Source organism: Phoca vitulina, unplaced genomic scaffold, assembly GCF_004348235.1.
Source record: "Phoca vitulina isolate PV1807 unplaced genomic scaffold, GSC_HSeal_1.0 scaffold77, whole genome shotgun sequence".
NCBI classification, from domain to species: domain Eukaryota; kingdom Metazoa; phylum Chordata; class Mammalia; order Carnivora; family Phocidae; genus Phoca; species Phoca vitulina.
Genome location: NW_022589780.1, coordinates 5,067,000 through 5,094,451, shown reverse-complemented (window position 1 = coordinate 5,094,451; position 27,452 = coordinate 5,067,000). Strand labels below are relative to the sequence as shown.

The 27,452-nt window shown below is 38.7% G+C and overlaps 1 protein-coding gene across 3 annotated transcripts in view; it reads left to right on the top strand.

Annotated features, from left to right (window-relative positions):
* HEPH (hephaestin) overlaps positions 1-25,787 on the top strand; it is an 88,990-nt gene extending 63,203 nt beyond the window's left edge. For all 3 annotated transcript variants that reach the window (XM_032393857.1, XM_032393858.1, XM_032393856.1), the window contains 6 exons: positions 11,308-11,414; positions 12,394-12,619; positions 15,214-15,353; positions 16,244-16,406; positions 19,367-19,411; positions 22,063-25,787. In XM_032393857.1, coding sequence (XP_032249748.1) covers positions 11,308-11,414; positions 12,394-12,619; positions 15,214-15,353; positions 16,244-16,406; positions 19,367-19,411; positions 22,063-22,295 — 914 coding nt within the window. In that variant the 3' untranslated portion in view covers positions 22,296-25,787. The remainder of the gene's footprint in view (positions 1-11,307; positions 11,415-12,393; positions 12,620-15,213; positions 15,354-16,243; positions 16,407-19,366; positions 19,412-22,062) is intronic.
* The last annotated feature ends 1,665 nt before the right edge of the window (positions 25,788-27,452 follow it).

Here is a 27,452-nt window from a genome sequence, read left to right as displayed (position 1 = left end):
ACTTGTGGTGGCGGTGGCCACTCCAGTGAGCCCCGGGTCCTCTCCGGCATGGGTTTGGGCTCCGGCAGTGGCTGGCCGCGCTGTGACTGCCCGGTCCCAGCGTTCGCCCCTTAAGCCCCTGTGTCCTGTTTGAGAGCTGTTATCAGTCCCTTCCTGTCCCTCGGCCACAGCTCTCCAAGCTATCGCTGGTCCCCAGGCCGCAGGCCGCTTTTGCACTGGGGTATTACTTTGCAAAGGCTAGCTTCTGGCGGTCCCCTTTCCCTTCTGTTTATCCTCTGACATCTGTCCAAGCAATCCCAACTCCGTCTTTTCTACCTCTGGACTGATGATCCTCTGCCCCTGTAGAGATCCAGACCTATAATCTTGTATCTCGGGCTGATTTCATGGGTGTTCAGAGTGGCTTGGTAGATATCTAGCTAAATTCAGGGGACTGGTTGAAATGGAGTCCCCCACTCCTCTGCCATCTTGCCAGGACTCTCTTACCCATTTTTAATTGGATTATTTGGTTTTTGGGTGTTGAGTTTTATAAGTTCTCTATATATTTTGGAAACTAGCCCTTTATCAGTTGTCATTTGCCAATATCTTATCCCATTCAGTAAGTTGCCTTTTAGTTTTGTTGATTATTTTCTTTGCTGTGCAGAAGTTTTTTATTTTGATGAAGTCCTACAAGTTTATTTTTCCTTTTGCTTTCCTTGTCTGAAGAGATATATCTAGAAAGAAGTTGCTACAGCCAATGTTGAAGAAGTTACTTGCTCTGCTCTATTCTAGGATTTTTATGGTTTTAACTCTCACATTAAGGTCTTTAATTCATTTTGAATTTATTTTTGTGTATGGTGTAAGTGGCCCAGTTTCATTCTTTTACGTTACTGTCCAGTTTTCCCATTTGTGGAAGAGGCATTCTTTATGCCACTGTATATTCTTTCCTACTTTGTCAAAGGTTAATTGCCCATACAGTTATGACTTCATTTCTGGGTTTTCTAGTTTGTTCTAATGAACAATGTGCCTAATTTTGTACCAGTACCATACTGTTTGAATTACTGCAGCTTTGTAATATAACTTGAATTCTGGCATTGTGATGCCTCCAGCCTTGCTTTTCTTTTTCAAGGTTGCTTTGGCTATTTGGGGTCTGTGGTGGTTCCATACAAATTTTAGGATTGGTTGTTTTAGCTCTGTAAAAAACACCGGTGATATTTTGATAGGGATTGCATATAATGTGTAGATTGTTTTGGGTAGTGATATTTTAACGATATTTATTCTTCCAATGCATGAGCATATAATGTCTTTCCATTCGTTTGTGTCATCTTCAATTTCTCTCATCAGTGTTCTATAGTTTTCAGAGTAATGGACTTTCACCTCTTTGGTTAGATTTATTCCTAGGTATCTTATGGGGTTTGGTGCAATTGGAAATGGAATTGATTCCTTAATTTCTCTTTCTGCTGTTTCATTGTGCAACAGATTTCTGTACCTTGATTTTGAATCCTGTGAGTTTACCAAATTTATCAGTTCTAGACATTTTTTCGTGGAGTCTCGGGTTTTCTGTATATAGTTATCATGCAATCTGCAACTAGTGGAAGTTTTATTTCTTCATTACTGATTTGGGTGTCTTTTATTACTCTTTGTTGTCTGATTGCTGAGGCTAGGATTTCTAGTACTATGTTAAATAACTGTGGTGAGAGTGGACATCCCTGTCTTGTTCCTAACTGTAGAGGAAAAATTCTGTTTTTCCACAATGCGGATGATATTAGCTGTGGGTTTTTCATATATGACCTTTACTATGTTGAGGTATGTTCCCTCTAACCCTACTTTGCTGAAGGTCTTTATCATGAATGGATACTGTACTTTGTCAAATGCCTTTTCTTCATTTAGTGAAATGATCATATGGCTCTTATCATTTCTCTTATTAATGTGATGAATCACATTGATTGATTTGTAAATACTGAACCACCCTTGTAACCCAGAAGTAAATTCCAATTGATTGTGTTGAATGATTTTTTTAATGTATTATTGGATTTGGTTTGCTAGTATTTTATTGAGGATTTTTGCATCTGTGGTCATCAGGGATATTGGCCTGTAGTTCTCTTTTTTAGTAGTGTCTTTATCTGGTTTGGTGTCAGGGTAATGCTGGCATCTTAGAATGAATTTGGAAGTTTTCCTTCCATTCCTAGTTTTTGGAATAGTTTCAGAAGAGTATATATTAACTCTTCTTTACATGTTCAGTAGAATTCGCCTTTGAAGCCATCTGGTCCTTGACTTTTGTTTGTTGGGAGTTGTTTTCTTTTTAAGATTTTATTTTTAAGTAATCTGTACACTCAATGTGGTGCTCTAATGTACAACCCTGAGATCGACAGTTGCATGCTCTACCAACTGAGCCAGCCAGGAGCCCCCTGTTAGGTGTTTTTTGATTACGGATTCAATTTATTTGTTGGTTATCAGTCTGTTCAAGTTTTCTATTTCTTCCTGTTTCAGTATTTGTAATTTATATGTTTCTAGGAATTTATCTAATTCTTCCACGTTGTTCAATTTGTTGGTATATAATTTTTCATATTTTCCTATATTTATTTGTATTTCTGTGGTGTTGGTTTCTATTTTTTCTCTACTTTGTGATTTTAAACATTTGGTTCTTTTGTCTTTTATTTTTATTTTTTTTTTTTTTTTAAGATTTTATTTATTTATTTGAGAGAGAGAGAATGAGAGAGACAGCACATGAGAGGGGGGAGGGTCAGAGGGAGAAGCAGACTCCCTGCCGAGCAGGGAGCCCGATGCGGGACTCGATCCCGGGACTCCAGGATCATGACCTGAGCCGAAGGCAGTCGCTTAACCAACTGAGCCACCCAGGCGCCCTTGTCTTTTATTTTTGATAAGTCTGGATAGAGGTTTATAATTTTTTTTAATTTTTTCAAAGAACCGCCTCCTGGTTTCATTCATCTGTTTTATTGTTTGTTTTTTTTAGCTTCTATATCATTTATTTCTGCTCTAATCTTTATTATATCCTCCCTTCTACTGGCTTTAGGCTTTGTTTGTTATTCTTTTTCTAGTTCTTTTAGGTGCAAAGTTAGGTTGTTTATTTGAGATTTTTCTTGCTTTTTGAGGTAGGCTTGTGTTGTTACAGGCCCTCTTAGGACCTCTTAGGTCCCTCTTAAGACCACTTCTGCTGCATCCCAAAGTTTTTGGACTGTCATGTTTTCATTTTCATTTGTGACCATGTATCTTTTTTTAATTTATTCTTTGATTTCCTGGTTTACCCATTCATTGTTTAGTAACATGTTGTTTAGCCTCCATGTAGTTCTGGTCTTTCCAGATTTTTTCTTGTGGTTGACTTCTAGTTTCATAGCATTATGGTCAGAAAAGTTGCATTGTATGACTTCAATCTTTTTGTATTTGTTGAGGCCTTATTTGTGATCTAATATGTGATCTTTCCTGGAGAATGTTCCATGTGTACTTGAAAATAATGTGTATTCTGCTGTTTTAGGATGGAATGTTTCGAGTATATCTATTATGTCCATCTGATCCAGAGTGTCCTTCAGATCCATTGTTTCCTTGTTCATTTTCTGTTTAGATGATCTCTCCACTGGTGTAAGTGAGGTGTTAAAATCCCCTACTATTACTGTATTATTATCAATTAGTTCCTTTATTTTTGTTATTGTTTTATACATTTGGATGCTCCCATGTTGGGTGCCTAAATATTTACAGTTGTTATATATTCTTGTTGGATTATCCCCTTTTTTATGATATACTGCCCTTCTTCATCTCTTGTTACAATCTTTGCTTTCAAGTTTAGTTTGTCCAATAGAAGTATTGATACCCCTGGTTTCTTTTACTATTCATTTGTATGATAAGTGTTTCTCCATCCCCTCCCTTTCAATCTCTAGGTGTCTTTATAACTAAAATGAATTTCTTGTAGGCAGCATATAGATGGGTGTTTTTTTTTTTTATCCATTCTGACACCCTATATGCTTAGATTGGCATCTTTAAGGCATTTACATTCAAAGTAATTATTGATAGATATATATTTATTGTCATTTTATTACTTCTTTTGTTGTTTCTGGAGATGTTCTCTGACCTTTTTTTGTCTTTATCTTTTTTGTGTTTTGCTGTTTTTATTTAGTGATATTTTTGGATTTTTTTCTCTTTATTTTTTGCATGTTTATTAGTCGTTTTTGATATATGGTTACCATTATGTTGTATATAACCTCTTCTGGAAATAGCAGTCTATATTAAGTTGATGGTCATTCAAGTTTGAACCCATTCTTTACTCCTCTCCTCCATACATTTCAGGTGTATGCTATCATATTTTATATCCTTTTTGCGTGTGTCAGTTCCTTCACTGATTTTTTTACAGAAATATTCATTTTTACTGCTTTTGTGTTTCCTGCCTTTATGCTGTCACTTTTGGTTTCTCCTTTGCATTCAAGGTGTCCCCTTTAATATTTCTTTCAGGAGTGGTTTAGTGATCATAAACTTCTTTAGTTTTTGTTTGTCTGGGAAACTCTTTATCTCTCCTTCATTTTTTTTTATTTTTTTGCATTTAAATTAATTTTATTTTTCAAATTTTTAATTTAAGTCTAATTTAATTAACATGTACTGTATTATTAGTTTCAGAGGTAGAATTTAGTGATTTATCAGTTGCATATAACACCCAGTGCTCATTATTTCAAGTACCCTCCTTAATGTCCATCACCCAATTACCCCATCCCCCAGCCACCTCCCCTCCAGCAACCCTCAGTTTGTTTCCTATAGTTAAGAGTTTCTCATGGTTTGCCTCCCTCTCTGCTTTCATCTATTTTATTTTCCTTCCTTTCCCCTATGTTCATCTGTTTTGTTTCTTAAATTCCACATATGAGTGAAATCATATGGTATTTTTCTTTCACTGACAGACTTATTTCACTTAGCATAATACACTCTAGTTCCATCCACATCATTGCAAATGGCAAGATTTCATTCTTTTTGATGGCTGAGTAATATTCCATTGTATATATATACCACATCTTCTTTATCCATTCATCTGTCAATATACATCTGGGCTCTTTCCATAATTTGGCTGTTACAGATAATTCTGCTATAAACATCAGGGTGCATGTTTCCCTTAGAATTAATTTTTGCATCCTTTGGGTAAATACCTAGTGTGATTGCTGGATCATAGGGCATTTCTACTTTTAACTTTTTGAGGAACTCCCATACTGTTTTCCAGAGTGGCTGCACCAGTTTGCATTCCCACCAACAGTGTAAGAGGGTTCCCCTTTCTCTGCATCCTTGCCAACATCTGTTGTTTCCTGAGTTGTTCATTTTAGACATTCTGACTGGTGTGAGGTGGTATCTCATTGTGGTTTTGATTTGTATTTCCCTGATGCTGAGTGATGTTGAGCATTTCATGAACAGACATTTCTCCAAGGAAGACATACAAATCTCCTTCTGTTCTGAATGATAGCTTTGCCGGATAAAATATTCCTGGCTGCAGATTTTCCCCATTCATCACTTGGAATATATCATGCCACTTCTTCTGGCTTGCCAGGATTCTGTTGAAAAATCTCTGGCTTTCCTTATGAGTTTTCCCTTGTAAGTTAGGGACTTCTTTTGTCTTGCTGCTTTTAAAATTTTTATTTATCACTGTATTTTGCCAAGTTAATTACAGTATGTCTTGGTGTTGTCCTGCTTTAGTTGATTTTGATGGGCGTTCTCTATGCCTCTTGGATTTAGATGTCATTTCTTTCCCCCAGATAAGGGAAGTTTTCAGGTATTATTTCTTCAAATAATTTTTTTGCCCCCTTTTCTCTCTTCTCCTTGTGGGACTTCTGTAATATGAATATTATCACATTAGATGGAGTCATTGAGTTCCCTAAGTTTATTCTCCTGTTGCATAATCCTTTCTCTCTTTTGTTCAGCTTCATTACTTTCCATTATTTTCTCTCCTAGGTCACAAATTCATTCCTCTGCTTCTTCTACCCTGCTGTTCATTGCATCAAACGTGTTTCTGATCTTGTTTATTGCACTCTTCATCTCTGATTGATTTTTTTAACTCTTATCTCTGTGGTAAGGGTCTCACTGATGTCTTCTATTCTTTTCTCAAGTCCAGTGAGTACCCTTATGAACATTGCTTTAAATTCTTCATCAGATATGTTACTTATATCTGTTTTGCTTAGATCTCTGGCTGTGGCCTATCTTTCTCTTTCATATGGGATAAATTCCTCTTTCTTCATGTTTTGTCTGTCTGCCTTCTTCTATGTTTTCGAAAAGCTTGTTATGTCTCCTGCCTCTGAAAGTAATGTTCCTGTGAAGAAGATGTTATGTACTGTCTGGTGCTACAGGGAGTGTCTCTGGTGTGTGCTGCATGCACTCTGCTGTTGTGCTTTGGCTGTTCTTTCCTTCAGGCCAGTCTGTAGAGGTTTCCCTTGCCTGCCATAAGTAGTGTTTGGTTCTGGCCTGAATGTGGTGAGTTTTAATTAGGTGTTCTCTGATCTGCTTGTGAAATGAGTTCTGTCACCACCTTGACAGGAAGTGAGGCCCTGCAAACTCTCTGGTCAGGAGACATGGTGTGGGCAGGTGTTTGTGCTGGTCTTCTTGGGAAGAATACAGGTGGTGGGCCTTGGTGTAAGCAAGTTAGACAGCTAGTATTGATGCTATGTTGCTTCCCACAGGTGGCTCTGTGTTTATACTGAGGGGTAGGGGAGGAAGATGGTGCTGGCCAGCTCCTTTGTTCCTGGAGAGGTGTCTCCCTGAACATTGACTCTCAGGGACACACTCTGAGAAGACCAAATTATCTCCCCACTCTGTGCCCCAGGCTTTTTTCAGATAGCTGTTCATGCTGTCTGCCCCAGAATTGTTTGCCTGCTTTCTCTCCAGGAACAATGCAGTGCCCTCCAGACTCTATCCCAGCCAAACTCACTGACCTTTAAAGCTCCAGGCTTTAAGCTCCGGTGATTGTTAGAACTCACAAAATTCAGCCCCTCTCATTTTCCAAGTCAATGGTTTTAGGGAAATATTCTTGTGAATTCTCTACATGCTCCTCTCTCTCTCACTCTTCTTCCTCCCTTCCACAGCAGCTGTGGTCCAATTTCCCCTTAACCATGTTTCCACACTTCCCATCTTCTTTGATGTGGCCTCTTCTCTCCCTTTAGTTGTGAATTCTGTTCTGTCAGACTTTAGGTCAATGTCTGGGGTATTTAGGTTGATTTGATAGTTATTGTATTCATAGGACAAAGCGAGCCTAGGATTCTCCTACTCTGCCACCATCTTCCTGCTCCTTAGAGTTCAAAATAGTGAAATATCTTGTCAAAAACGTTCCCATTTTGAATGGGGTTTTTGTTTTCATATTATTGAATCGAGAATTCTTTGTGTATTCTGGATACAGAGGTGAAAGCTTGGCTACTATGGTCAGAACAGGCCCCTCTGAGGAAGTGATGTTTGGACTGATACTTGAATGATAAATAGGAATGAGCCATATTAAGAAAATTTCAGAACAGCTTGAACCACAAATGTAAATAGCTTGAAACAGGAATAATCTCAGTGTGTTTGAGAAGTAAGAAGGAGGCTGCATAGCTATAGCATACTGAACATTATGGATAAGAGTAGGAAATGAATTTGGAGAGATGAACAAAAATCAGAGATATTATGTCATGTCTTGCAATTCATAGTAAGGAGTTTTTATTTCATTGTAATTGTAATGGAAAGCTGTTCCAGGGGTGTAGCATTGTCTACTTTATGTTTTAAAAGATTTCATTTGTGTTTATGTGGGGCATGTGTTACAGGAGGGACCATTTAGGTATCTATTATGGTTGTACAGGTGACAGAAGATGATGGTATAGACTAGGGTAGTAACTGTGGAGACAAATAGAAGTGGATGGATGGGGATATATTTCTTAGGTAGATCCCTCAGAACATGCTGATGGATATGAGATATGGGGGGAAAGAATAAAAAATAACTCCTGATTTTTTTCCTGAATAACTGGTTTCACTACTGAGATAGGAGGAGTAGATTTGAGAGAGAAGTCAAAGATGTATTTTTAATATGTTGAGTTTGAGATAAAAATTAAACAACTTTAAGTGTCAAGTAGACAGTTGAATAAAGGAGTTTAAAACTCAGTGGAGAGGTTGGAGGATGGTTTAGGTAAAGAGAATAACATCATCAAAGCACAAAGCTGTGAAAGTATGGGATATGCTCAGAGGTGAATAATTAAGTTTGGCCAGTGTCCTTTTTACAGAAGTAGGAAGAGTAAGAAATAGGCTAAAAGATAAGCCAGGGCTGAGTTAGAAAGGGCTTAGATGTTTGGATGAAGTGTTTGGACTTCATTCTTTGGGTATAAGGGAGCTATTAAAATTTTGAAGAGAAGAGTGACTTGAAAAAGAGAGGTTTGGAAAAAATTGATATCACATAGCAAAAACAATCTTCAAAAAGAGTAACAAAGTTGGAGAAGTTACACTTACCAATTTCAAAACTTACTATAAAGCACAATAATCAAGACTTTTGGTAATGGCATAAAGATATATAGATTAATGGGATAGGACTGAGAGTACAGAAATAAACCCTTATATTTATGGTCAATTAATTTTTAACAAGGGTTCCAAGACTATTTAATGGAGAAATAATAGTTTTTTCAACAAATGGTGCTGAGACATAGTAGATATCAGCATGCAAAACAGTGGAATTGGACTCCCTACCTCTCACCATATAGAAAAACTAACTCAAAATGGATCAAACACCTAAATGTAAGAGCTAAAGCTACAAAACTTTTAAAAGAAAACATAAAAATTTGTGACCCTGAGTTAGAAAATGATTCTTAGATACAACACTAAAAGCACACATGACTAAATAATAAATAAATAAACTGGACTTCCTCAAAATTAAAAGTTTTTGTGCTTCACAGTATACCATCGAGAAAGTGAAAAGTGGTAGCTACTTCTGGGTGGAGTGGAGCAGCAATGGTTCCTTCTGAGTAAGGGAGCCATAGAAGAGCTGGCTACTTTTGGGGGCTCAGCAACAGCAGCTCCTTGTGTTGAGGATCAGTGCAGTAGTGGCTTCTACTTTGGGAGAACAGTGAAGTGGTGGCTCCTTGTGGGGGGACGGAACATAAGTGGCTCCTTCTTGGGGGGTTTGAGGTTGTTGGTGTCTCCTTATGGGGGGACAGAATGTCTGTGGCTCTTTGGGTGGGGAGTTAAAGCAGCTTCTTCTTGGTGAGGTATGTGGAGCACTAACAGCTCCTCCTGGGGTAGTGCAGAGAAACAATGGCTCCTTCTGGAAAATGCAACATTGAAGGTTTTTTCCTCAGAGGGAATAAGCAGAAGGGCAGCAGTTTTTTCTGGGTGTGGAGCATGGAGTGGTAGCAGCTTCTTCTTGGGAGGATGCCGTGGTGGTATCTCCTTCTAAGGGAGTATAGCAGTAGCAACTCCTTCTCTGAGGAAATACAGCAGCAATGACTCCTTGTGGAGCTGGAAGCAAATAACCTGTGACTCACTGGGGGAGGGAAGATGGGCAGTGGCTCCTTAGGGGCTCCCCCTTGGGGCACAAGATAAGCTTTGAGGGGACATATAAGCTATAACTTCTTGGGTTGGAGCAGAGTGGTCATGATTCTTGCTTGAAAAAGTGGCAGAGGGTCATGGACTCCAGGCAGCTCAGTCAGCTGAGGCCAGTGCCAAGAAAGACTCCCTGGCTGTGGTGGTGAGGGCTGCTGGGGTCCACCTTCTTTTCATGTCTCCCATGAGTGCTCTCCCTTGGTACCAGCTACACCAGACAGGGATGACGTAGGTAAGATACTTCCTACACTTTTTTTATATGGCCATATTCAGGTTTTTGCCCTGCTGGGTTGTTACAATTTCTTCATTATATTCTGAAGCTTTCTTAGAGCTATTTTTGTGGGTATATAGTTGTTTATTCTTTATTTTCCTTATTTTTGTTGTTATTGTGGGAAGAAATTAGCATTAAGACCTCCTTAGTCTATCAATTTGCTGACATCCATCCTGTATAATTGAATTTGTATAAAATACTCAAAATGGGCAAATCTATAGAGACATAAAGTGGGTTAGTGGTTGTCCAGGGCTTGGGTGAGTGGGTGATTAGAGAATGATGGCTAAAGAGTGAAGATTTTTTTTTTTTTTTAGTGGTAATGATCTTTTAAAAATTGATTATGGTGATGTTACAAAATCCTGTGAATATACTAAAAACCTTTATATATTTTTTTTAATTAAGATTTTTTTATTTATTTATCTGAGAGAGAGAATGGGAGACAGAGAGCATGAGAGGGGGAGGATCAGAGGGAGAAGCAGACTCCCCACTGAGCAGGGAGTCCGATGCGGGACTCGATCCCGGGACTCCAGGATCATGACCTGAGCCGAAGGCAGTTGCTTAACCAACTGAGCCACCCAGGTGCCCCTAAAAACCTTTAAATGGGTGAGTTGTATGATATGCAAATTATATCTCAATAAAACTGTTATAAAAATTAATATGGCATCAGTTAGAAGACGGATTGGAGAGGACAAAACTTGGAGGCAGAGAAACATGTTAGGGGGGTTTGTAATAGTCCATTTGAGAAAATAAGGGTCTATACTATCGCAGTAGTATTGGGAATTGGAAGGAGGATAGCATAGCAATACAATGTATTGTAGAGGTATTATCAATAGAACTTACTATTTGGTTGCATATGGAGTGTGTAAAGGTGGGAAGATGAAGAAAACTAAGGTTTTGAGTCTGGGTAAGGAGAAGGGTTTTGATGTCATTACTAGGTACTGGGAACACAGATTAAATTAACAAGTTATGTTTTCAAAGGAGGGAGGTGAATTCAGAACAATTTTAGTTTTTGATGTGTTGTCAGGACAATCTTCAAAAGATGCCCAGTATCTAATTTAAAAAATTCAGATTGGAGCTTAATGGCAAGGGAGGTCTGGTTAGTATTTATGAGTCACCAATACATAGATCATAATTGATCTTCCATAGAGAGAGTATGGAGAGAGGAAGAAGGGGACTAGAGACAGAGCCTTGGGGAAACAGCTGAATATAGGAAGCAGCAGCAAGAAAAGGAGAACAAAGCAGAGCCAAAACCAGAAGGAGGGAGGACATTATAAGCAGAGAGAACAGTATCAGAACTGCTTTACCAGAGGATTGGACCGGGGCTTTTAAAGATAGGGATAGTAGAAGAGAGGCTGGAGGTGTCTCAGGAGGGAGAAAAGCAAAGTCACAAAAATAAAATGGAGACTGGTATGGAAATAATGGAAAAAGATCTTAAAGGTCTTGAGACTCACCCGTCACAGCACTTTGGGGCACCTAAGAGTTGGGAAAAAAATTGACATGGCCCAACTGGTAATCCCTATTACCCTTCCTAGGTGAGGTTCTCACTTACCAATGGAACATCCCAGAAAGATCTGGCCCAGGGCCCAATGATTCTGCTTGTGTTTCCTGGATCTATTATTCTGCAGTGGATCCCATCAAGGTAAAGACAATATTGGTTTCCTGGAGGTGAGTCCCATAAATGGACAGAGCCCAGCCCTGAAATACTGAAGCCCAGAGTTTGGGGGAAATTCCTCAAATATGGGGTTTATTTTAATAGACAGAAGGAGGAATGAAGGGAATAGGTAGCACCACATATTTATCCCTAAGGGTTTTCTTCTTTGTTTCTTTGTCTTGGGTCCTATAAGTCAATATGCTCTCATTTAAAAAGCCCAGGATTGGTTGTCAAGAAATTCGAGTTTTAGCCCCAAATTTGGTTCACTCTTGTCTTTGGAGTGACTTTAGATGAGTCATTATCTCCCTGTTTCCTCATCTGGAAAATGAGTTTATCTATCTAGGCAACCATTCAGTCAGCTGTCAGCAATCATTATTGAAAGACTACTACATTTTAGGCATTTTACTTGGTGCTTTGGATGATAAAAATGTAAAGATATATATATATATCTTTATATATATAAAGCTCCTTGAAAACCATATGATAGAAAGTGCTATGGGGGGTGGGGTCCATGAAAGAGTGATTACTTCTGCTTGGAGGAGATGATTAAAGGGAACCTGGAGAAGGCACCACAATGGAAGGTGCATGTACTTTAAACCCTGAAATCTAAATAGCACTATGCCATAAGATAAGGTATATGGCAGAGGAGAAGGCATTACAGGAAGAAAAAAAAAGTATGAGGAAAAGTACTGGGTAGTGAAAGTGCCTTTGGGTTTGGTGATCAATGGATAGGCCAGCCTAGCTAAAGTAATAGGTTGGATAGTACATCTAACCTGTGTCCCAAGATGGTTATGAGAATGAATTCAGATAACATAGTGGAGGTAAATATATACCTTATAAATGTAAGACATTATGATAAAGTGCTGAACACAGTGGACTTGGATGTCAGCCTTGCACCCTGTAGAACACTGCTACCCAGGAATGACTCCATTTTTTTTTACTGTATCCTCCTTTTTCCCATTCTCAGGACATGTATAGTGGCCTGATTGGACCCTTGACCATCTGCCGAAAGGGCACCCTGGAGCCCTATGGAGGACGTAATGACATGGACCGAGAATTTGCCTTGTTATTCTTGATCTTTGATGAGAACCAGTCTTGGTATCTGGAGGAGAATGTAGCAGCCCATGGGCCCCAGGAGCCAGGCCATGTTAACCTACAGGATGAGATTTTTCTGGAGAGCAATAAAATGCATGGTCTGTAGAAAAGAACCTATCCCTCTTCCAAAGAACTCCCCACTAGTTGCATGGGGGTATATGATAGGCCCATCACTACCTAAGGGAGTATAATTCTTGAAAGAATGGGAAGGAAGGTAGGAAGGTGGTAAGTGAATAAATTAGAAGAACTGTCTCTTACTATTGTACATTTATATACACAAAGCAGATAAGTAGTCCACATTAGATCAGGTGCCCATAAAGCAAGAGGCTGACTCTGTAAAGTTGTAGTGACACCAACATATTTTAACACACTAGAAAAGGAAGATGGAGATTTATGACCCTCAATGTACCTGGTGGGTTGGCTGCTTATGGCCCTTCTGCGTCAAAATCCTAAGTTTAGTCTCTCAATGTCATCTTATTTCTTTACCACTATGGATCTGGGATCTACTTTCTCAATAGATTCCAATATAGATGGATGAAAGACAGCTTGTCTTTTAGTGTATTTTCAAAACAAAGTTTCAATTTACAGATAGAAGCATTGGAGGAGAGAGCCTCAGAATATAGAATGCTGGATTTATATTACATACAATGAAGAGCTTTTTGATGCTTGGATGAATTTTGGAAGGAAATTGTACATCCAAGCCGTCCTTTGTTTCAGAGATCTGTGTATCATTTCACAAATGAGAAAATCTGAGTGAGAACTTAAATATACTGAAATGTATGAAGTGATTTCTCACCATCCTTTCTAGTGCAATATTTCTTTGACCTGACCTGAGGATAAGGTGTAGCTTTGATAATGACTCCAATGGAACTCAAAATTAGTATCTCATTGTCACATAGATTTTAGCTATTTCCCCTTGATGGAGATATAAGTGATTCACATTGGAATAGAAGATTCACAAAATGAACAATGTGAACTTTTTAGTTCCCGTCAAATCAGAGAAATAATTTGCCCAGGAGAAAAGGGGAATTGGGGCACAGTTAGACCTTGTTAGTGCCCAGTTGTTTGGTTAATGCCTATTTCTCTCTGTTTATGTGTTCATTCATCTAAACTCTTCAGGTATCAGTCCATCTACTTATTTATCAGGTATTTGTTGAGTTCTTTCTGAATGATGTTACTGTAGATAGATAATGTTGGGGTCTGAGGGAAAATAAATATTTTTCCCTTCTCTTCCAGATTCCTGAACCAATTAAAATTTTTAAAAAGATAGAGATTCTTAAGATCAAGTGTGAGCTTATTAAGAAAGCTAATTGGAAAACTGAATTTATTTCTGAAACTAAATGGACTCGCTAATATTACCCCTGCAGTGGATATTTTCTACCCTGACATTGACATAAATAAACAACAATAGCCCTCTCTTTTGCAGGGGTAGAATCTTCTCTATAAAGGCATAGTAAATCCATTTGCATTCTTTTCTGTGGTCAGACTGATTCAAGAGACAGAAGATTCAGAGGGGGTGGAGTTGAGCATTTTTAGTTCTATTTTTGTTTTTTCAAATTCACAATTAGTTGGGGTAATACAGAGAGAGGCTATAAATTTTCCTTCCATTGTTTCCCCTCTTGGAGTGTAGAGTAAAAATTACTTCCCCTCCATGAGAACATGTGGGGTACAGGAATGTATCCTGGACATAGTCCTGATGATGTGAATTAACATGGCTATGGGTAATTTGTTGTCTTTAGAGCATAGGATGTGGCCTGGGAAGAAACATATAATGAGGCCCATGCATTAATATCATTATTAAGCCCAAGAACATGACAAATACTTTTTATTTAGCATATATTGTAAGCTCAGGTGTCTGCTGGGTGCTCTGAAGAATACAAGGAAACTATATTAGTATAGTACATACATTCATTTCCTGCTTACTAGGAACTTATAGTCTAGTTGGGGATATAAGCTTCCACAAATTAAAAGATAAGTAAGTGTAGAAGGGAGTTTCTAGTGAGTTCCAAATAGTGGTACAAACAATATTGGAGGGGTTCAGAGGTAGAAGGAGGTGAAGGGAATGAGAGGTACTAAGAGGAGCTAGATCAAGGAAGTGTTCTTGGATAAGGTGAAGTTCTGACTGGGCTTTGAAAAGATGGATAAAAGAAGGCAGGATTTATAGGGGTAAAGATCAGAAGCATGAGCAAGGACACAAAGAACATGCATATGGGGACATATGGGGGATGGTGAATAAAACACCCTAATTGGAATAAATATTTTAGATAATGAGAGATGAGCATGGGAAGGTGGTTTGGGCTTTTATTTTGAAGGACCTTGTTGGCTGAACTAAGGAGCCATGGTCTTGATTTTTTAGGCAGGAGAGAGCTATTACAGTATTTTTAACAGTAGAATGACATGGTCAGATTAGTTATTTAGAAAGACCACTCTGATAACACCAGTGTGTAAGATAGACTGAAGGGAGGCAAATGGAATAGAGATTAAAGAAGTTAAGAAGCTATTGCACTGGGTGTTATATGAAAATAATGAATCATGAAACACTACAAAAAAAAACTAATGATGTACTGTATGGTGACTAACATAACATAAAAAAAAGAAGCTATTGCTATCATCAGACATGATAGGAATTATCTTTAAGGCAGTGGCAATGGTAAGTCAAAATGAGAGAAATGAGACTTTTTCTTTTTTACAGCCATTAATGGAAAGCTCTACAGCAACCTCGGGGGTCTTACCATGTACCAAGGAGAACGAGTGGCCTGGTACATGCTGGGCATGGGCCAAGATATTGACCTCCACACTGTCCACTTCCATGCAGAGAGCTTCCTATATCGGGTGAGTAAGAAAAGGGCTGAGTACCTCAAGAATGATTAGAAGAATGCTTTGACAGTCATTAAGGAAGAAGAGAACAACTTCTTAAGGAAGAAGATGTTAGTTAAAAGGGGAGAGGTCTTGTACATGGAGAATTGAGCTGGGAATTCTAGTTTGGCTGTGTATTCCAGGGTCAGTCACTTCCCTCTAGTCCTTAGCTTTTCCTTCTAGTATAGAAGAAATGAGTAGCTCATTTATGGTGTAAGTAGGTTGAAGAAATCAATGTAATTGGATACCAGACAAGGACTGGAGAGATAGTGAACAGTGATCCTAAGAGCAAGAAATTTCAGAGTGATATCTCAGAATCTATGAAAGTTCTTAATCAGTTATAAAAAGAACTTCAATTCAGGAGCTACATGGAACAACAGGCAGATTTTGAAAAAGAAGATTTAGTCTTAGGGAAAGGGAGCAGAGTTGAAGGCATTAATGTAGAATTAAAGTTATAGAAATGTGATAAAAGTGATAGCATGGAGAGGAAACTAAATTGAGTTCAATTTCTAAAGGAAATATGTGGTTCCTTCCTAGGAGTCAAGGCTTAAGCCAAAATCCCAAATGTCAGCCTGCTAAAAAGTATGGTGATATTAGTTTTATCCCCCAGAGGAAGATGGAATGTCTTTTACTTTGGGACACTTTAAGAAAAAGTAGGAAGAAAGGGTCTCCTCTGTTGATTCAGTTTGTGTGGGTGGGTTTATAAGGAAGATGGATAAGGCGGACTCTTTAAGCTGCTCTCTGATCTATGAATCTTGGAGTCCCATGTCCCTGATTGGGACATCCAAGCTTTTTAGCTCCTATAAGCTCTGAGATTATCTCTTTACCCTTTATTTCCTCTCCCCTACTCCCAATATTTATTACAGAATGGAGAGAGCTACCGGGCAGATGTGGTGGATCTGTTCCCAGGAACCTTTGAGGTTGTGGAAATGGTAGCCAGTAACCCTGGGACATGGTTGATGCACTGCCATGTTTCTGATCATGTCCATGCTGGTATGGAGACCCTCTTTACTGTTTTATCCCAAAGAGGTAAGGTCTAACTTCTCAAGACTGGAAATCTTCAAACACTTTATGTAGCCTACAGGAACCAGTTAATCCCTAGAAATTCCTTGCATCTGTCTTTCTGATCCCAGAAGAACCAGGATTTAAGACAGAACAGTCCCCACCCAGGTGTTCTCCCAACTAATATTTCTCATTCTCCATTGCCCCCTTGTTCCTGCCCCCTCCTAATTACTTTGACATCTATTGATTTCACATTAGTTGACCCAGCCTGAAACTCGTTAAGCTCTATGCATTGATGCTTACCATAGATATGCTTCCTTTGAAATATATTTCATTTGAATATAAATTTATTATTTTATGATTCATTAGAGGTGTTATTTCAAGAAATTTTGCAAATAAGTCCTTTCTTTTAAAAAAAAGAAGAAATATAATTCTAATAGTCACCTCTTAATTGATTGGTGAAAAAGTTCTTTCTGTCTTGGAACAAGTTGGCCTAAAGCTAGATGGAGATATTGGCCTTCAATTATAGCTTATCCCAGAAATATGTGAAGGGTGAAAAAAAAAAAGGGTTTGTCTTATATTTTTATATGGAGAGTGAATTGCTGGGGTAATTTCTTTACCACTCAGTCGTTGTTCATCACCAAGAACATAGAAGTTTAGGCTGCCATGAACTTTGTGTCTTTGGGTCATTAATTGTTTAAGAGCCTCTTGACCTGAGTCTAGGATTTCCAGTCATTGACACTCTATCAGCAGAAGTAGAAAGTTTGAAAATGTCTTTGGGTATTCAAAAAGCTTAGTAAACCAGGGTAGAGAACACAACTCTGCTATTTACCCCCAGGGAAAGAGAAATTGTCCATTATGATATCCTGTATCTTTGAAAAGCTTTGTTCTCTAGTAACCCATAGTACTAAAATGTGGCTTCAACTCTAGTACTACTACTTCTACTACTACTCTAGTACTATTCCTTACTACCCAGATAGGTCCACAGAATTCTTTGTTGTATTTTCTCAGTCTTTAGAACCAAAGTCAAGTGATGAATTGATGTGTCATCAAGATGCTATAGATTCAGGTACCTGGGTGGCTCAGTTGGTTAAGTGTCTCCTTTGGCTCAGGTCGTGATCCCAAGGACCTGGGATCGAGCTCCATGTCGGGCCCCTTGCTCATTGGGGAGTCTGCTTCTCCCTCTCCCTCTGCCTCCCCCCCTCCACTCATTCTCTCTCTCTCAAATGAATAAATAAAAGCTTTGAAAAAAAGGTGCTATAGATGGAAGACAACGGTTTTATCGGTCTATGATGAGTAATCCAAAATCTGGACCATTTAATAAACAACAGATTATCACAATACATATGATCAGAGAACCTCCATGAATAAGGATAGCCCATATCTCTGACAAGGAGCCAGCCCATAAAGCTCACCTATTTGCTTTTTTGTTTGTTTATACCTCATGATACTCTAATTCAATATTGCTCCAACTACATATGTGCTAACTGGCAAACCAGAGGAAATAGTTGAAGACAGATAGGGAAGAAAGGACTAATTGTTGAAACAAAGTTCCTGATGAGGAAACAGGGAATGAAGACTGGAGCTAAAATGAAAAATTAGACTGGAGTAAGTTTTTGTTTGTTTATTTACTAAAAGGGGAGAAAAGACAGAAAAGAAAATGATCAATGTGTAAGTTTGGGTGAGGGGTTTGTCAGAAAGAATATTTCTGTTTTATGGTCTCTGCTTCATTTGTGAGAGAGGAGACAGAGTCATCTACTGAGAGTGAAAGATAGTTAGTAGGATAAGGAATTGAAGAGAGTGGGCTAAGGTTTGAAATAACCACTCCAGGAGATGGGAAAACAAAATTTACTCTGAGTGATGGAAAATAAATTAATTATTGGCAGGCAACACTGAGGGCCTAAAGTTGGACACAAAGAATACTGGTATTTACAATTACATGATTTTTCTCCACCAATATTCAGCAAATCAGACAAAACACGGGGAAAACATAGTTACTATGGTTTTCAGTGGATGATTATAACACTTCTGGTAAGTTAGTAGTTGAAGTGATAGACCATAGAGTCTAGCCAGACCAGGAAAGGGGAAGGGGAAGAGAGGATGAAGCTAATAGTTTGGGAAAAATGGAAGGATCCAGAAATTGGAGATCTTTATGAAGTGAGGATAACAGGTTAAATGGAATAAATAGCATTAAAACATTGAAGGAATAGGAGGATGTTGTTAGATTTTATATTTCTGAGATGGAGCAGTTCTGAATAATAAGTCCAATGTGACCATGGGAGGTGTTGATAGAATAAGAGTAGATGTAAAAGTTGTTGGAGTTAAAAGTTCCAGAAACTGTGAAGCTTGAGGGGTGAATGGTGGGAATTGAGGAAGAAGAAGACTGTGCCGGGTACCAAATTCAGTCCATGAATGAAAATAACTACCAGGTAACAGTGACAAAAAATGGTTGTGGGTTTTCTAGCCAAATAATATAAGCCTCAAATGAGATAGAGATATGCCACAAAAAAAGGGGAGGAACAATTATCTCAAACCAGTATTGAGAGGATATAAAGGAAACATAGTGCTCAGAGAAGAGCTCAGCCTCATTAAAGCCAGAAGAAGAAGTGTTTGAGGAGATTTTGAATATGTAGGGATATCGTTTTGAAAAGGAACAGAAATGTCCTGAAGGGAAGGTAGGAAAGGGTGACAAAGAAAACAAGAATGTGGATAGGAAGTACCAATAAATATGTACATAATGGCAGAGGGTTGACTTACCTTTTGGACTCCCAAGCCTATGTTTTTGCTTATATTTTTATCAGTACTCAAAATCAAATCCATATACCAATATTGACTTTGACAATAAGGTAGTTAATTCCAGGCACCTTCATTTTACTTAGGATACCACAGAGAAATTCCTCTAACCAATGCCAATACCCACAACAAAACTGTGGATTGGTAGGAATAATAACAAAGCTAACTAACTTCTTTTTTTTTTTTTTTTCCAGAACACGTAAGCACTATCACCACCATCACCAAAGAGATTGGAAAGGGTAAGGAGAATAACGCACAAACTGGGTAGTTGTATGTAGTATGTACTTGGGGGGGGGGGAGGTGTAGTGCCTCTAGAAGATGAAGTTCACTGACCAAAAGGTGGACTATAATACTAGCAGGAAGCATTCTGAGATTTTTGTAAGACTTCAAAAGCCAGGAACCCAAGGTTCAACTTCTCTAAGCAGGTTTATTCTCTGCCCCCCACTCCCAACCTCCTAAGTTGAGGAAAACAGCTTAATCCCCAGTTGAAGGTTGCATTCTCAGCTTCCCACCTAATGTATGAGGGGGAAGAAAATTCAGAGTTTCACTGGGTTGGACATAAAGGAGCTATAACACAGACATAAACTACTCACAGAGACAGTATGCAACTAGTACAAATACCATACATACAGTCTGCATCAGCTATTTTTATTCTTGTATCTATGGAATACCAAATAGTTGACTCTTTGGAACCAGCCATTTCTGCCCTTCAAAAAAGTAGAAATTCTTGTCCTACCTAAACTAGGTCCAAATAGTGCTTTCACTCTCCCCACACCATTTGTGCCTGGACTGAGAAAGACTCAGAAAGTTATGAGAGCTAGAAGGGATGTTAGAGATCATCAGTTGAGTCTGGTGATTTTTTTCAGTTATGTTTGCAAAAGTCCTAATGATATCCCTAAGAAACTTATAAACTGTCATTCAGGGGACTAGGGTATGTCCTGGAGGGATCGGGGTAAGGTAAAGTGAGGCTGAGAGAGTGGAATGGCATACATATATATATATATATATGTGTGTGTGTGTGTGTGTGTGTATTTGTATATATAGAAAGAAGGTCACTTACTCTGGGAAACAAAGAATGAGTTATTGTGACTAAAGAGTAGAAGATAAAACCAAAAAAGGCAGGTTAGAGCCTGATTGTGAGAGTTGGAATTTGTATATATCCACACATATATATTGGTGTGTATATACATATTTTGTGTGTATATTTGGATATACATAATACATATTTCTATGTACATACATACTCATAAGCTCTTACTTGTAAGAAAGGTTCCACAATGGGGAAAAAACTCAAAAACTGTGGTCTAATAAAACCCAATAATTTTGTACATGAGAAACAGAGATGGAAGGTAATTTGTCCAAGGTTACAAAAGGAGTTAAGTGGTAGAATGTAAACTCAGAACTAGGATGTTTTCCAGCTTCCATTTGAACTCATTATATTTCGTCTTCTCTCTGTTCTTTTAAGAATGTTCATTCATCCATTTATATATTTATCAAACATGTGCTAAGTTCCAGGGACACTAAACAACTAAGAAACATAGTACTCTCCAGGAGGTTTGTGTCTAGATATGGAATGAGACACAAAAACAATAATTGCACTGCTGGTATACATTGTAAAAAAGGGGGGGGGCAAAAAATAACAGCTATCAGTTATTGTGCATTTGTTATCTTCCAGGTGCTATGCTAAATACCATAAATATTAACTCACTTAAATCTCACAAGAAACCTCTGAGCTAAGTTTGGTTCTTTTTTTTTTTTTTTAATAGTTTTTTTTTTTTTAAGATTTTATTTATTTGACAGAGAGAGAGATAGCGAGAGCAGGAACACAAGCAGGGGGAGTGGGAGAGGGAGAAGCAGGCTTCCCGCCAAGCAGGGAGCCCGATGTGGGACTCGATCCTGGGACCCCGGGATCATGACCTGAGCCGAAGGCAGACGCTTAACGACTGAGCCACCCAGGCGCCCTAAGTTTGGTTCTTATCACCATTTCATAAAACAGGAGACTGTAAGGATACTTTGGGAACACAAGAAAGGACCATTAACTGCCCAGCTAAATTGAATAAGGCTTTGTAACATTTAAGATGGCTATAGAAGAAGGCTTTGTAACATTTAAGATGGGTATAGAAAGGTGAAGAGGGAAAAAGGGTGTTCAGAAAGTCTTGGGAGCCTGAAAGAAGGTCACTTACTCTGGGAAACAAAGAATGAGTTATTGTAACTAAAGAGCAGAAGATAAAACTAAAAAAGGTAGGTTAGAGCCTGATTGTGAGAGTTGGAATGCCTGGCTTGATTCTGAGTTTTACTCTGTGAGTTAATTGGAGATCAGCAAAAGTCTATATGCCAAGAACTAAGACAATCAGATTATTTCACCTGGAAAGATCAATGTGACATCAGTATTATCATGACCCAAAAAGGTGACAGACCAGACAGCACAGTGGCAGGCAGTTATCATGGTCCAATAGTCAAATTGAGCATTGATAAGCTAGATGATTTAGTCATACTGCCTCCTTGAAGATTCTACTCATTGCTCCCAATTCTATCATCTGGAAACATGCAGACCAAATCCAATTATTTTTATTATTATTATTTTTACATCACAAGCCTTTATATATTTGAAGAAATATATCAAGGCCCTTTCTACTCTGAGTTTTAGCTCTTTCCATGGGGGAATTGGGCCCTCAGTGATTCCTACGGGCTTTCTCAGCTGTGACATCTTGTTACACAAATTCTTTGTAACCTATAAATCTGTCTGCATCAGCTGGTCTTTTTAGGGATAGCAGTTCCTCTGTCCAGTTTTGATGGGGTTATTTCTTCTTTCCCAGGAGTTGACTGCAAATGGTGCCCCATTAGAGTACTCTCCACCTCAGGGTTCCCATTTTTTCTTATTCCATTTCAGCAACAATCCTCAGAGACATTGGAGAAGGAAATGTGAAGATGCTGGGCTTGCAGATCCCTGTGAAGAATATTGAGATGCTGGCTTCTGTTTTAATTGCTATGAGTATCATTCTCCTGCTCATTGCTCTGGCTCTTAGTGGTGTGGTCTGGTACCAGCATCGGCAGAGAAAGCTACGACGCAACAGGAGGTCCATCCTGGATGACAGCTTCAAGCTTCTGTCCCTCAAGCAGTAACAGCTGAATCCTGCAACTGCACGTCTTGAATGCAGTCCCAGAAGGCCATGCTCTAGTAACTGACCCCACTGTCAAAGGCACATGGATGGTAGAGAGGCAGAGGAGGGAATCAGACTCATCTGAGCATTTCTTCACTTATTTATTTACATGGAAATTATGTACTTTCTTTCTCTATTTTTTTTTCTCCACTTGGGCAGCTGGGGCAAGAAAGTCCCCTCATATCCTATATTACAAATTTCAGCAGCTGGATTATATCAACCACTGACACTTGGAAGATCTGGAAATTCCTAATAACTGATTCTTCTTACAAAGTAGATACCAAGGGTAAAACTCATTGATTAGGTTTCTGTTGCTTTTCAGGACCTAGGCAAGTTCACTCTGATCCAAGGTTAAGTGAGCTGTGAAAATAATCCACATCTAAACTAAGGACTAAGAAAATGGGCATGATGGAGAATGGGTGGGGTGGGATTTGAAGATCAAAATTTTATTTTGATTCTCCTTAGGAACAAACTATTTTGGAGAAGTGGGTAGATGGAATATTGTTGCTATGAGTACCTGCAACCCCTGGAGCCAGAAGCTCCTCAGGAAGTTAGTCCTCCATGTTTCTGGCACAGTTTCACTAAAGGGAATGTTGGGTGTCCTTTCCATATTTTAGACAACAAATCCTATACATTCAAGTACTTGGTAGAAGACTATAAGAGTGAACATGGTGTTTTTAATGATCCCTGTGGCCTCTGGGAGTTTGTGACCATTATTGAAACAAAGAGCACTCACTGAGGGGAGTGTAATATGGGTCTGTTTATCCTATTTATGGAGCCTGCGTGTTTGTGTTTTAGAAATGGAAAAGGTGTCTTAGTCAGAGTGGTGGCTATCATCTTTTAACCCATAGGTGCCAAAATATTTTGAATTCTAAGAAAATTTTCCAGATGGAAATAGAGGGCTGAGACAAGACTTAAACCTGTCCACTGGGCAAGGAGAGGTGGGCACAGATCTCGTGGAGTCCTTGGCATTTGGGGGTATAAGAGGTATTTTTGCAATTTGGGGAGCTTTTTAATAGGACAGGATCCTTCTCTCGGGTACCCTAAAGCAATATTCCTTGTCACCCGTAAGTTCATACCTCTCAGAAACCTTGGTCAGAGACCACAGGCAAGATATAAAAGCAGAGATGAAATAAGATGACCCACCCTCACTATAATATCCATAATACTATTTTACATGGCAAGTGGAGAACTGAAGACATAGAGGCAGAATGAAGATAATAACTGAAATATGTAGTGCTTTATACTTTAAAAAGCATCTAATATCTGATTGCATTTGACTTGTTTTAGTTCTATCAGGGTGATACTTTGTTTTATATTTGAATAAACAAAGGATCAGATAGAGTAATTTTACCCAAGGCTGTTCAGCTAGAAGTTGAGCAAGGATTCATGTCTTAATCTGTTTGACTCCAAATACCTGTTTTCATTCTAGTATATCATGGAAACTTCCATTGACTGCAATTTTCCTGTCTTCTTAGACAACCTGTCTGCCTACTTAGGTACCCTTTACAGATCAAATGTAGAAACCCCCCGGGCTGGTATTCAGTTGCCATATAATGTTGAAAGTTGAAGGAGAAAACACAGTCCAGAGCCTATTATTCATCTTGGCTTACAGCAGTCAGTGGATTTCTGGACACCTTTACTGGAAATCACAGACACGTAACAGAGGAAGAAAATGTTGGAAAGTTTAAATTGCTAGTTACAAAATCAAATGATAGAGTATTTAAGCCATTGCATAATTAATACACTTAACAGCAAAACTTTTTGTCCTATTGTTAATGTGGAGGATATTGAAAACCCAGTGCACATTGGAGACTCTATAGTTAATAGCTATGATTTGCATGCAACTGGGAGGTTGTTAGCTTGGTTATGGTCATGAATATGAGACAAGGAAGAAGTAGGTGGAATGGGGTTACATTTCTTCAGAGTGTGTAACCCTGCTTCAGATCAGGAAATGTAAACCTAAGCCCATGTATTTCAAAAACGGATGTATTTTTATGGTGGGTTTGCTCCCAGTGGGGATGTAGGAGATGTTTTTGACAATTAAGTGACACTTCCATTCATTCAGTTGTTCAAACCAGAAAACCCCAAAGTCAACATATTGGTGAGTCTTGTCTGTTTTGTCTCCTAAATTGCTGTAACTGATTAATTTGTTCTATCTTTACTACTACCACCCAGTATAAAAAAACAACAATCTTTTACCTGGACTAGAGTGGTAGACTCCTGATCACGCTCCTCGCATCTAATCTAGCCCCTTATATTTTGTTCTTTATGCAGAAAAATGATGTTTAAAAATATAAGTTAGGCTTACAGTTCAGATGAGATGCCACAAACTTATCTCTCTTTAGAGATAAACACTGTAAATAATAAAAGAGACAATAGAAGGAATAAAAAAGATGAAAAGGAGAAGGCAATCTGGAAAAGAACAGAGCAACAAAGCAACTGGGCATCTTCCCAACACCCAACCTAGCAGAACACAGCCCAAGATCAAAGAGGAATCCTAATGAAAACCCCAGATGGACCTAGAGGCACAAAGAGAGATTGAGGTGGATCCCTGCTGACATTGAGTAGCCAGGAAAGCTGGTCATCATCTCTTTTGGTCAGAGACTCCCCTTTCTTAATTAGACATTGGGAAGGACCTGCAAGGGGAATCTCAACATAATAAGCTGCCCAGCCCAGGAAGCACTCTCTTGCTGCAAGCTGGAGAATCCCTTTCACTACCCAGAGAAAATAAGTGGCTCTGTCAGGGATCAACAGAAGCACCAGAGAAACCAAACCAAACAAAATACCACAACAAAGTCTCCGAAAATTACATTGTTATTGGAACACAAAATTATGTCAGGACCCCACATTGGCCTAGAGCCTACTTAAAAATAGAATGATAAAAAGAGCAGTTTCATTTTGCCCATATCGCAACTAGGCCAGTCTGGCACAGTGTCCCATGGAGAGGACCTCTCTGGGCCTATGTTTTTTTCAGTGGAAGAAGAGAGTCCAAAGTGAACATCTAGTTATCCCAGAGTTGTGATGTTTCTTGGGGGACCCATTCAGGTCCCACCTCATGAGGATCACTGGGAGATCTTCAGGGCTGAAACACTGGGGATCAGATACAGACATAGAATTGGTGTTGGATTTGTAGTAACCAGTACTTAGGCTTCAGTGGACCATATTCCTACTTGCAGCAGTACTCAAGTAGAGATTCTATCCAACAGCTCTACTCATCTGCAGAGCCAAGGTATGGCCCTGTCTGTCCAGTGAGCTTAGTTGGCAGTTCAGCCTGAATTGGGTGTCTAGCATACTGACTATGGAACCTATTCTAATGCCCCACCTGAGCAGGAAAGCAAACTTACAGCCCTACCCAAATGCTGAGCATAGCCCCCAGTTCATGCCAGAGGACCTGGGAAGTTGAGGAGTCAATTCTAACACCCCATTCAGGCAGGGAAACAAGACAGCAGCCCTGCACATTTGGTTTTTATTTTATTTTATTATTTTTATTTTTTTAATTTTAATTTTAATTCAAGTACAGTTAACATAGTGTTATATTAGTTTCAAGTGTACAATAATGATTCAACAATTCAATACATCACCCAGTGCTCATCATGACAAACACACTCCTTAATCCCCATCACTTATTTCACCTATCCCACCCACCTCACCTCTGGTAACCATCAGTTTGTTCTCAGTAGGGAAGAGTCTGTTTCTGCATTTGTCTCTCTTCCCTTTTTTTTTTCCTTTGCTCCTTTGTTTTGTTTCTTAAATTCCATAAATGAGTGAAATCATATGATATTTGTCTTTCTCTCACTGACATATTTCAATTAGCATTATACTTTCAAATCCCATCCATGTTGTTGCAAATGACAAGATTTTATTCTTTTTTAGGGCTGAATAATATTCATATATATATACCAAATCTATCCATTCATCTATCCATGGACACATGGCCTGCTTCCATAATTTGGCCATTGTAAATAATGCTGCTATAACCATAGTGGTTCATGTAAATCTTTGAATTAGTGTTTTTGTAATTTTGGGGGTAAATAACCAATATGATTACTGCATCATAGGATAGTTCTATTTTTAGCTTTTTGAGGAACCTCCATACTCTTCTGCACAGTGACTGCACCAGTTTGCATTCCCACCATGAGTGCATAAGGGTCCATTTTTCTCCACATCCTTACCAACACCTGTTTATTGTGTTGTTTATTTTAGTCATTTTTATAGGTGCAAGGTGATATCAAATTGTAGTTTTGATTTGCATTTCCCTAATGATGAGTGATGTTGAGCATTGTTTCATGTGTCTGTTGGCCATCTAGGTGTTTTCCTTGGAGAAATGTCTGATCACATCTTCTGCCCCTTTTTAAATTGGATTATTTGTATTTGGATGTTGATTTGAATAAGTTCTTTATATATTTTGGATATTAACCTTTTATCAGATAGATCATTTGCGAATGTCTTCTTCCATTCAATAGGTTGCCTTTTGAGTTTTTTTTTTTTAATTTTATTTATTTATTTGACAGAGAGAGACATAGTGAGAGCAGGAACACAAGCAGGGGGAGTGGGAGAGGGAGAAGCAGGCTTCCCGCGGAGCAGGGAGCCCGATGTGGGACTCGATCCCAGGACGCTGGGATCATGACCTGAGCCGAAGGCAGACGCTTAACGACTGAGCCACCCAGGCGCCCTGAGTTTTTTTTTTATTGTTTCCTTCATTGTGCAGAAAATTTGTATCTTGAAGTAGGCTCAATAGTTTATTTTTGTTTTTGTTTCCCTTGCCTCAAGAGACATATCTAGAAAGAAGTTGCCACAGCTGGTGTCAGAGACATTCCTGCATATGCTCTCTTCTAAGATTTTTATGGTTTCAGTCTCACATTTGGGTCTTTAATACATTTTGAATTTATTTTTGTGTATAGTGTAAGAAATTGGTCCAGCTTCTTTCTTTTGCATGTAGCTGACAAGTTTTCTCAACACCATTTGTTGTAGAGAGTGTGTTATCTCTCATTGGATATTCTTTCCTGCTTTGCCAAAGATTATATGGCCATACAATGGTGGACTTATTTCTGGGTTTTCTATTCTGTTCCATTGATCTATGTGTCTATTTTTGTGCCAGTACCACACTGTTTTGATT